The 12,221-nt window shown below is 39.3% G+C and overlaps 1 protein-coding gene across 13 annotated transcripts in view; it reads left to right on the top strand.

Annotated features, from left to right (window-relative positions):
• Positions 1 to 12,221, top strand: part of nrg1 (neuregulin 1) — a 108,561-nt gene that overhangs the window by 44,777 nt on the left and 51,563 nt on the right. For all 13 annotated transcript variants that reach the window (XM_039676947.2, XM_039676939.2, XM_039676940.2 and 10 more), the window contains exons 2-3: positions 4,384 to 4,558; positions 4,860 to 4,981. In XM_039676947.2, the coding sequence (XP_039532881.2) occupies positions 4,384 to 4,558; positions 4,860 to 4,981 (297 nt within the window). The remainder of the gene's footprint in view (positions 1 to 4,383; positions 4,559 to 4,859; positions 4,982 to 12,221) is intronic.

Below are 12,221 nucleotides of genomic sequence, written 5' to 3'. Positions count from 1 at the left end.
GTTGATTTCTAAGTTTAAATTAGATTTGAATCTCTGATTTTCAATGTGGTCTGGATGTCACTGAATACACACTCTTGGTTATCGAGTATCAAGTATTAATGTTACGTGTGATTAGTTAAAAGTGAACGCTCCATTCACAGCCTACTTTTTAATGTTATTTTTGAATGTATTTGAGTGTGAACGACTCGATTCTGTGAATGATCTCTTGCTTAAGAAACTCGCTGTCACTGATTCAGGTCGAGCTCATGTTGAAACACGCTCATGCCAGCATTAGAGGAACCTCAACCGGATGAAATGCGTCCTGTTCGTTGAGTTTCGTGCGTGTAAACGTCAGAAATTATGGTGTTTGAGGTATTTGAACTCTTGATTCACCTTTAAAAATGGCTGAATATATCTTTCCGTGAGATATAAAATATCAAAGCAACATTTATCTATTATGAAGAAAGATAGCACTTGCATACTTTGAAAGGAAAACATAATTTGAAATGATCAAAAATTGATCCGGTGTTTAAAAAGTGTTGTCACTCTTCGGCTCTAGTTAATGTGATTTCTGTGCAGCTGTAGCGCACCTGTGTGAATCTGAGGAAAACTGGCTTCACACATCCACCTAAACATAGCAAACTGACATTGAATCAACGTGGAAACATGACATCAAAACAACGTTGTCATTCTTTCAACGAAACAACGTTGTCACAACGAAACAACGCGTCATTCTTTCAAAACTAACGGAAAATCAACTTGAAATCAACGTTGTGAAAGCAAACCAATTTTCGATTTTTATTTACCTTTGAAGAATGCCGCGTCTGACGTTGGTTCAACGTTAATTCGATGAGCAAAACAATGCCAGATCAACGTTGTTTCGATGTCATGAGAGACGTCGTTTCCACGTTGATTCGATGTCAGTTTGCTGTCTGGGCTATAATAATCCTCCAGCTCAAGGCAATGTTAAGAGTTTGGTTCCCTCTTTAGGCACACTAGTTTGTCTTACTGTAGAGATCTCTGACAGAAGCAGGATCTGGCTGTCTGAAGCTCATATTAGATCATGGGAATGTGGACCCTGATCCGACTCAGTTTTGCGGCCTGAAAGACAGTGTAGGAGTTTCCCCAAAGGGAACGTGTCCGTGACACACAGAAACAGCTGGACGGGCAGCGCCTGGACCCAGACACCGCGAGGAAACACAAATAACGAAATTCACTGTTATCCGTCCATGATCATATCAGGTTAAAATACACTGCCTGGCCAAAAAATAAAAAGAAGAAGAAGAAAAAAGCTATTTGGATTTAAATAGGCAAATGCTTTAGAGTCTGGATCATTATTGCAGTGATTATTGTTTCTAGCATGTTATATGTTTGGCAACAGTTCTTCTAACCCTAACTGATGGAGTGTGTAGCTTTTCATTTCGTGAACAACCATGTAGGAACACGCATCATGGCCATATTTCAGGATGACAATGTCAAGATTTATCAGGCTCAGATTGTGAAGGAATCATTGAAGAATCCTTTTCATGAATGAATCCAGAGCGCAAATCCAGTGGAAGTGTTTGGGATGTGCTGGAGGAGGCTTTACAGAGAGCTGGACTCTTGCATACCAGATCTTGACAGAAAATATATGGAACTCACAACGTCACAACATTTATATTTGGCCTAGCGAGCAATAGCCGTCATTTCACCGTCTCGGTTAACTATAGACCCGATATAGTCCGGCTATGAGTAACACACACTAGCCAAAATAACCTTGAATTTACTGAAGTTACATGTCATTTTTGCCAAAATAACTTGCGAGATATATGATATCCCATCATGTAAGCAAAGTCAACAGTGATTACAAGGTGTTTGGATTCATTTCTTCACTCGTTTCATTTCTTTATTATCTAATTGATGATTAGTGTATTCTTGGGCTATGGTTTAGACGTCTATTAAATTTTCACTGACACCCCAAATATTTCCTTGTTGTAGCCTGGATTGTCTGGGCTGTGTTTGGGCCCCTATTAGACGTCTTTTAAACACAAAATTGCTTTGCTGGCCATTATGTGTGTTCCTACATGGTTGTTTAAGAAATGAAAAGCTACACTCTACATCAGTTAGTGTTAGAAGAACTGTTGCCAAATATATAACATGCTAGAAATATAATAATCACTGCAATAATGATCCAGTCATAGACTCTGAAGCACTTTTATTTCGGCCCGGCAGTGTATATTACACATGTATAACGCACGTCTCAAGCCCAGTGTCCCAGCAGAGGTCTCTGAGATGAAGCTCTCTTTGTATTGCTGTCATCACTGCGCTATGCAAAATATTCTTGTTATTAAAAGCACCTTGTCTACAGGAAGTGTTGGATGATAAGGCAACAAGATTTTAGAGCTGCATGCTTTATCATTTTGAGCAGTTCGGACTGATGGAGTTGATTGTCTCTGAGGATTGAGTAGCTGTGACTGGCAAAAAAAACACCTTCAGATTAGATTACCCAGCCCACTGAAGAATACATTACAGCATAAATCAGAATCTCTTTATTAGCCATGTATGCAAGCATATGTGAGTCGTGGATTAAATAGCAAATTCAGATCAATATGCAGAGTTATTTTAACCATTCCTAAACAATTCTCTGCAACATTAATTTCACTGAAAATCTCTCCTTGTTTTTTTGCTGGGAATATGCCAAAGTCGGAGGGAATTATGCAGTTGGGACAAACAAGAGTTCAAGGATTTTATGGATAAATGAGCATGTTCATTAAAAGTGTTGTGTTCATCTTTAGTTATCTGTGTGTCTCTTCAGACTTGAGTATTTATTGCAGTATCACCACCTGCTGGTGCGGACTCATAACTTCACTCATCTTGAGTATGGGGACGTCCTTCATCAGTCTTTTCCCCAACACTCATTCTCACAGGTTTATGTTGCTGTGTAAATGCGGTCCTACCATAGATGATAGTTTTGTTTATATAAATTTATTAATAGGGTTTAACACTCTAGATTAGGGAACACTATTCACAGTGTTGCTTGTTAGCATACATATTGTCTCTTTATTAGTACTTATAAAGCACATATGAATGCCTTATTCTGCATCCCTTAACCCTTCCCCATACTTAAACATAACCAGTACAACACAACTACCTCACTTACGGTTAGAAAGCAGAATTACTGCTTTCTGCTTTCTAGTAACTAGGGAAATCTCCTAGTTAGTAGTGAATATGTGTTCCCTGATCTTTAGTGTTCCCAAATATAGTGACTAATACCGTTTAAAGTAAACATGCAAAACATGATTTAGTTTAGTTGTGAATCATTTTCCCCTTTTCATGTTGTGATGTTCCTACTCTAAACAATACAAGTTTTATGTATCTGTTTAATATGACATCACACGCATACTGATCTGGTTATTGTGCGTTTGTCACACTGTCACATAGGAACTCGCAATTAAACAGCATATTGGAGGTTTTTCAGCAGAGTTCAAACAAAATGCTAAAGTTACATATGTAGAAACCAAACCACTCACTATTTTTACAATTTGTTGATTATTGCAATTAATTGTTTAAATTTACTGTATAAAACGTGCCCTGGCCTGACATTTATGAAATATACTTTTTGAGAACACAGTTCAACCTTTAGTTGAAATAAATCTGCATTTATTATATTATCTCAGATATTCCAAAATATTATTAAATATATTGGATATGAATTTAAGCTTGAGAGCCCAGGGGTGTAACACAGGGTAAGGTGGAGACTTTAGCAGAGGCTCATTCTTCCTTCCGCGGAAACATTTATTTCAAAAAATGATTTTAATTATTTATTTATTTTGCGGAATGTTGTCTTGTCGTAGCTTACTAATAACTTACATGTGTAAAGATGATTGTCACATGGTCCAGCTCAGACCAGTTCTCACACAGGCAATGCATTGTTGAATATTGCAGTGGGCTTGTGTGTTTAATAACATCATGATGACTGATTGGATGGAGTACATGTGCACTTGGGTTTTGTTTGTTAACCAATCATAAAATTTGAATGTTTGAAAAATGCCAAACTGATCCCAAAACCAGCCCAAATTTTGTCCACCTGCCCAAACCCAAATTTCAACCTACACAATCAAATTCAAAACCGTTCAATCTGGCAACACTGCCAACAGGACAGCAATGGTGATAATATTTTGCTCAAAAAATTAAGCCTATTTGCTTATTGTTTGATATTATTTTCATGACAATCAAGAACAGTTTCCTGTCAAACCCCCCTACATTAAAATATAATTACACTAGAATAGGTGGCATACAGTGAAATATTAATGTATTTTATTACTTATACGTTTATAATATTAATAAGTTATAAGTTAACGTATAATATTTGAAGTTTTATTACTGTGGGTAATTTCTGTCTTCTGTTTTGTGTCTGTGTTTCAGCCGAACCCAAGTTAAAGGAGCTGCGGAGCGTGACGGTGCAGGATGGGAAAAAGACCGTGTTTAAGTGTCAGATCGTGGCGGGAAACCCACCGCCCAGCATCAAGTGGTACAAGAACGGGCAAGAACTCGCAGGCAAAAACAGACCCAAAAGCATTAGGATTAAGGAAAGGAAACAGTAAGTTCGTACTGTTTAAATAAATCATCATTTTGCTTAAGCTGGATGAAGATTTGGCTTTGAAGAAATGTTATTTTTGCATTTAGCGTGACGGTATCTGCCGTGTGTCGTACAGCCTGTTGGTCAAAGTTAACCCAGTAAAACCAAACAGGCCTCCCTAATTAAATTCGTAACCTTAGGACAGTGTTGCATTTTTGAGAAGAAATACTCCGATATTACGCTGACTCATGATGATGCATACGCTGCTAATGTTTATCTTGAATTACAGTATAAACAACCAAGATTATGTAACTTTCCACAGGAAGAACATATCCGAGCTACTGATCAGGAAGTCCACAGAGGGACACGCTGGTTTATACACCTGTGAGGCAGTCAACAAAATTGGAAAAACAAATACTACAGCGAGCCTAACCATCAGCAAAAGTAAGAATGCATTCTTTTCACTAGCATTAAAGTCTACAGTGTGTAAATGTGTGGCGAGGCCACAGAAAGGGCCAGGGTGACCAGACCCGTCCGGAGTGAAGACTGAATACACCAGTGGTAACTGCTAAATCACCACATCTGTTCTGTATATATCATTTGTAAAGTGCATTTTCTATAAGATCATTGCATTTTCTGCTTGGCTCTTGAGTCACAACCACGATTTCTATGAATTTAGCGCGAGGAAAGATTGGTGGTGTAGCAAAACACTGTTTTAAAACGGCGTTCAGGGATCGACTATTTTCTAAGATGGCTCCTGTCAGAACACACTTAGAAAATAGTCTCGATAAGTCGATCCCTGAAGACCGTTCAGAAGTTCGCTGAACTCCATACAGTTCACGACGTTTGTGGTTTGACTTGTCGTGACTCTACACGAAGTGAACTGTCTTTATAAAGTATCTTCTTATTAAACGGTCTGTACAAAGTTCTCAATGCTTCGTTTTGCATGTATGGACCCTCATTATGTTACTGTGTTAGTGTGGGGCTATTTTGAGCCTTGTTAGTGGAATAAACTAGCGATTTCTTTTTACTTAGTAAATGCCCCCAGTACTAGCATTATACGCTAAACAGTTTTTAGAGATAAAAATCTTTACATTCGATTATGATGAAAAAGGTACCAATGTTTTATTAGACCAAAGGTTCATTTTGCGCCGCAGTTCTCCTTTAAATGGTCCACCTTTTCACTCACTCACACACACACACACACACACACACACACACACAGTCTCTCACACTCATACACTCACTCAATCACTCTCACACACACCTTGGAAACCTTGGAAAGTTCGATTCGTGATTCTCTTTATCCTAAATGGCTTGTCTCTCATACAGTATGTAATGCTAGAAAGCCTGATTCATTCTTTGGACGGTTCTTGGAAATGTGTTGCATTGCATGTCTTTTTTGTATCTATAGGCCTGTGCTCTTTGATTCAGGTACTATATATAAATTATGGATTGTTATTTATAATATAATTGTAATTTTTAAAGATTCTTATTGATGTTTTCACCCTAACTTTAATTATTCATTCATTTAAAATCTCACATTGATATAATATAATTAGATCATATGTTCATGTTGAACAGTAAAGTTTTGCAAACCTTCACATAAATGTCACATAATAGCTGCATCTAGAGCATATGTTCTCCTCAACTCCAACTTAAATACATTGATTCCAAGCAACTTTATTAGCTTTAGAAGTTCTGTCTTCCTGTTCCCGAGCCATATCTGAAGACCAGAATATCAGTGCGTCCCAATTCGCCATTTTGTAGTATACAGTGAATAGTGTGAGTAGTGTGAACAGGGAGAAGTGAGCTTCATGCACTCAACAGTCCTTGCATTTAAGAAGTATGTAGTAAACATATAGCATTGAAGTTCAACAGCCACAAACACTGTAGCATTGTGGGGAACCTTGCATTGGAAACAAACACCACAGAAAAATATTACAACCTACTTAACTCATGCTGTCTGCTTACTTACATCCACATATGTAACACAGACCCAATTGTGATATTGATCATTTACGGGTTGTGAGTCTTAAAAGCGGCGGGTCATAAATCTCTCCTGAAAGCTAAATGGGGTTCCTCCAGCCCATTCGCAACATTGCAAAAATGATCAGTTTTCTGCTCTGTAATCTGGCTTCTTAATGCCTTTTTTCAATTAGTGAGCAGTGCATTTGAATGAAATGGAAAGTGAAAAGTACGAGGTCTTCCGTGTCTTCCCTCGGGCATTAGAACAGCAGCAACCGGCCAGTCTGTAAATGTAAATGACTGTAAACTGTAAATTTTGATGCCTTACAAACCTGGTAAAGAAGGTTATCTGACTGAGCACAGATCACTGCTGGGCCAGATTTCCCTCATTGCAGCTCATTTTAGGATGTTAAACTAATCTTAGAGCGAGATTTCAGATGAGGGGCCAGACTTTAAGGACCTCATCTAACCTTACTTTAAAGGCTGTGTAGAGAGGATATGATGTTCATGTGGCGCAGTGTGATAACAGTGGTCAGTTACTGTCTGTGAGTTAGAGACAGAGCTTACAGTCGTCCCCGGAACTGAACGAAACCCTAAATCCAATGCAGAATCTATGTATGTATGGATCTGCATTTACACTTTATTGATTTGTGGGCTTTAGTCTGAGTAGTTTCCCCTCAGGTTCTCCATGAAAGCGGTCCCCTCTGGTAACGTGAGACCGCCGGCCACCATTAGACTCTTCCTCATAGACTTCCACCAAATTCATCAAAGCTTCTCATTTGACCCATTTCAAGGAAACCGCGTCTCTCCATTGCACTGATGGCACGTCTGGGATTATGTTGCAGATGATCACATGTCTTTCTGTATGCTTTTCAAGGAGCACCTTTTTATCCCAATTAAAGTTCACCCACAGAGCTGATGATGGATATTGACAAAGTATCTCATTGAAGAATAGAATTGGACATTAAGGACAATTTTGGTGCTTTTGTTTCTTTTTGCTAAGATATACAAAGCTAAATATGGATGCCACTTCTATAGCAAGGGTTTAGTCTCAGTCTGTACACCCAATTTTGCTATTGACCAGAGTCACAACCACGTTTTAAAATGGAGCCGTCTTTAAAGGGATACTCCACTTTTTACAATTCCCCCAGAGTTAAACAGTTGAGTTTTATCGTTTTTGAATCCATTCAGCCGATTTTCTGATATTTAGAAGAATATCAGTAACCAGACAGTTTCTGGTCTCATTGACTTCAATAGTAGGAAAAAAATATACTATGGAAGTCAATGAGACCAGAAACTGTCTGGTTACTGATATTCTTCTAAATATCAGAAAATCGGCTGAACGGATTGAAAACGGTAAAACCCACCTGTTTAACTCTGGGGGAGTGGTAAAATGAGCCTATTTCCCAAAAAAAGTGGAGTATCCCTTTAACATTCTCTCCACAAATACTGTATATCTCTTGTCATTCTGAAAACATTTCATGTGTACATACATAGCCATAGTTCATTTTAAAGAGAACCTACATATTATGGCATTTAAAATGTTCCTAATATTGTTCTGGGATTCCCCAACAACAGTTTTACATGAATGCAATGACAAAAAACAGTTTTGTTGTCTTATAATGTGCATTTATTTTTACTTGATTTGCTCACCGTCTCCCAAATGATTCGTACGACTCAATTTTCCAAACCACTCCTTTGCGTGACGCTAATCGGCGGTGATTGGTCAGATGACAGACCCAGTCAGTTATTGTTTGTTAACATAACGCATAAACATATTGATAAAGCACTGCAGTACTACAAGACGCTCTATTCTTTATGACAACTCCAATGACAGCGACAAACATTTCACATATTTAAAAAAAATTACATTGGAGACCTAGAAGCTGCGCTGAGCGTAACTTACACACACACACACGCGCACACACATACTTATTGCGCCTTCCCTCCTCGAGCCCCGACACTACAAAACCCATAAAAGCAACAATTATTAATAATACTTACAGGTTGTGATTCGGAGGAGGAAGCTGATCCATATGCACTGTGTACTGAGACCTCCTTCAGGAACAACCGGCTTGCGAATCCACATTTGAATTCATTTATGTTTTTGAATGATTCGTCATTAAAATGATGAGAACACAATCGGGCAATACTCTTGTGGTGTCGTTGCAAATATGAACTCTAACCACCGATTCTTCACATGCTCAAGTGGCTGAACTGTCTTTGCATTGTAGAACACAGCGTCTTCTCGACATGATGCTATGATGAAGTATTTGAATGTGTTCTAGACTTCAAGTTTACACTTCCGTCTGCACGCGCAGTAACTGGGCGCGGCCAATATGTTCATGTTTCGTATCTACGACACTACGAAACAGCTAATGACTCGTTTGAAAAACAATTCATTTCACAGACTCAGAGTCGACTTTAACTTTTGAAAGACAATAACTTTATATACGGTGCACTTTCAGATATAAATATTTGCAGGATGTTTTCATTCCCTTAGAGCTATATTCCACACCACATGAACAGTCATTTTCAAAAATCCATGTTCACACCTGGTATGAAGATGCGTTTCGATCGATCGGATCACAAGTAGACGAGAGACACATTCCCGTGTACACCTGGTGTTTTGATCCGTCTCTTTTGTCCACATTAGACCTCTTCTGTCCTGATTTCTTCGAGGGGAGGGTCTATGGGTGGGTAAATGTTTGGGCTTTTCCAAATCTCTCAATCTAATGGACAAAATGAAATCTTGTGCAATTGAACGCGCCCGGAGACGAGAGAGAAGCACACAGAGAGCATGTGTGAGCATGTGTGAAGACAGTGAGTGTGTGTTAGAAATCAGGAATGGTGAGAGAACATCGTGCTTGGTTTGTTTTTCGTCGTCAAACTTGTGTCTCCAGTCGAAAAAGTTTAAATACCGTCTGGCTAGAGCACTTCCCATAGTGTTTAGGCATTATATCAGTAGACAGAGAGTAGACGGCCTATTGTGGCTGTTTGAACACATTCGACAACATGAGTGTTTACACTATTAAAGTCCCCGTGAAATCAAAATTGAACCTATTTACTTTGTTAGCGCATATTACTAGTCTTGTGGTGAACAATTAATCCATGCAAGTGAATATATATTAAAAAAATGTTTTACCTTAGTAATCTTTAATCAAAATCTGAAAAGTTACTTCCGGTCTGGAACGGTTTCTTTTTCTGATGACGTAGGTTTCACAGTTTTGGTGGGGAAACGCTTAACCACTCCCCTCAAACCGTTAGTTTGCTATGAGCGAGAGATGGAGAGGAGGAGCGCTAGAGTAAAACCCTGCCCTCTGTTCAATATTCCGTTTCACTTGGAAATACGTCACAGCACAGGAGAAAAATCGTTTGCAACTTCCGGTTCACGGGGACTTTAAAGAAATCTGGTCGAACTTGTTTTCATCTACCACTGGAAGTGTGAAAAGTGGACAACTCAGTGTTTTAGACCCGGTTTACACCTGTATTAGCGTCGTCCACTTGAGATCCGATCGACCAAAACGTATCCTAATACCAGGAATGAACATGGCCTTAGTTTCTCTGAAGTGAGCATCCTTTGTGCCACAGCAGTGTCTCCAGCAGTGGTCAAGACCTCCACATACACTCAAAAGAAAGTTCAGATGGGAATTACATTTCCACACAATGCTGGTGGATGTAAAAAAAAAAAAAACAGTTGGTCATTTGTCCGGGAACTTTCTAATGGGAGGTGGGAGGAAAACACTGACATTTTCCATTTTTGGACCGCAGTAAAATAACACACTAGCACCGAAAAATGCTGAAATGACATCATGGCCCCATGTAAAACAATTATGAGTGACATTTTAGGGTCGTTTTTATGTGTGTTTTGTCTCAGCAGAGCTCCAGTGGCTATATATGAGCTCATGCGTAGATGTTTCTGCTGTCGTGTGGTCTGGATCAGTAAAGTCCAGCTGTACTGCAGGATAACACTCGAAATATGTCATATGTGTGGTATTTGGATCCAGTATCATTCATTACATTTTCGGCATGTGTCTGAATGTTTTTGTAAGTGGTCATCTGAACAGGTCATGTTTCAATTATAGTGTCTAGACAGGTCTGTGGAGGACTGACTTTTAGTGATAGACAAAATATGAGGGGATAACAAGAGATTAGAGAAATACAGTAAATGTTGAAGGCCAAAGCGGATCTGAGTGAAGAACATCTTGGTGAGTGGTTCACCAGTGTTGTGATGGGCGGTTGCCAGGGCCTCGCTTTGCAGTTGCTTGGGTAAAGGTCGACCGATAGTGGATAGCGATAACTAGGTTTTTTAACACATGAGGGAAATCATTGTGGTTTACATGAAGATGAAAAAAACCCTATCACCCAATTTTTTTTAAGGCTAATTGTAGTACTGAAGGATCCTTCAGTACTACAATTAGCCTTAAAAAAAATTGGGTGATAGGGTTTTTGAAGAAAATGTTTAAATATCCCATGTGACTACCGTGGCTCAACTATAAGTTTATCAAGCGACGAGAATATTTTTGTGCGAAAAAACAAACAAAAATAACGACTTTATTCGACTATTCCTTTTCTTCCTTGTTGGCCTGAAAACGAGACTTCCTTAGATTTCCACGACGCATGCGCGAGAACTGAACTGAAGTAGTTGAAGGAGATCGCAATTCTTGCGCATGCGTCCTGGAAATCTAAGGAAGTCTCGTTTCAGGCCAACAAGGAAGAAAAGGAATAGTCGAATAAAGTCGTTATTTTTGTTTGTTTTTTCGCACAAAAAGTATTCTCGTCGCTTGATAAACTTATAGTTGAGCCACTGTAGTCACATGGGATATTTAAACATTTTCTTCATTGACTTTCTGGGCCGTCAAGAGCCAGTCCCTTAGGCAGCCAATGTGGTAGTTGTACAGCTCTCAAATTTAATCAAAAATATCTTCATTTGTGTTCCGAAGATGAACGAAGGTCTTACGGGGTTGGTACAGCATGGGGGTGAGTAATTAATGACTTAATTTTCATTTTTGGGTGAACTAACCCTTTAACTTCTTGAGACACTACCAATGTTAGCGTCCTCTCAGTCTTGACGGCAAACATACTGCTCTCTCCACTAAAGCAGCATCTAGGCAACAAATGAATCACTGTATAATGATATGAAAACTGTATAACATTGATTTAAGTGATCACCCTGATTTAGACCTATTATATAAATTGTCACAGGCAAATTTGCTTTATATTTCCCTCTCCTTGAAATCAGGCTCATATAAATGTCAGGAAACATGATTTCTGCTGCATATTTCAATATCCGTGATCATGGATCTTTGGTAAGTTGTAAGGGCCACTATATCAGGTCCAGCCATTAGTTTAAACTCGGTCCGGCTGATGGGGCGTGTTCCCGTGGGGAAGTCACCTCAATGCATACGATTCAAGCATCCCTCTGTGGTGATGTGAGTCAGGGTTGTAGTACTGCAGGAGTTACTGCAGTGGATCGGTGCAGACAAGCTCTTTGTCTTTAGTGGTCTCTGTCACGCCACACTCTTCCCACTGAAAGCCGTTTGGGAACAGTTCTGAAGGAGGGAACACACTGCACCTCCAGACCGCATGAATAATTACAGCGCTGAGTGCTGCCACTGCACTGCAGCATACCGCCCGGGTCCGGCTTTATAGAGGCATCATGCCATGATACACTGACTAATGCTTCAGCAGTGTGACTAGAAGAGAGATCGCGGCC

This window comes from Pimephales promelas, chromosome 23, assembly GCF_988280905.1.
Source record: "Pimephales promelas chromosome 23, fPimPro1.hap1.1, whole genome shotgun sequence".
In the NCBI taxonomy this organism is placed as follows: Eukaryota; Metazoa; Chordata; class Actinopteri; order Cypriniformes; family Leuciscidae; genus Pimephales; species Pimephales promelas.
Note: the sequence above shows the minus strand (reverse complement) of the source record. Positions and strands in the feature narration are given on the sequence as shown.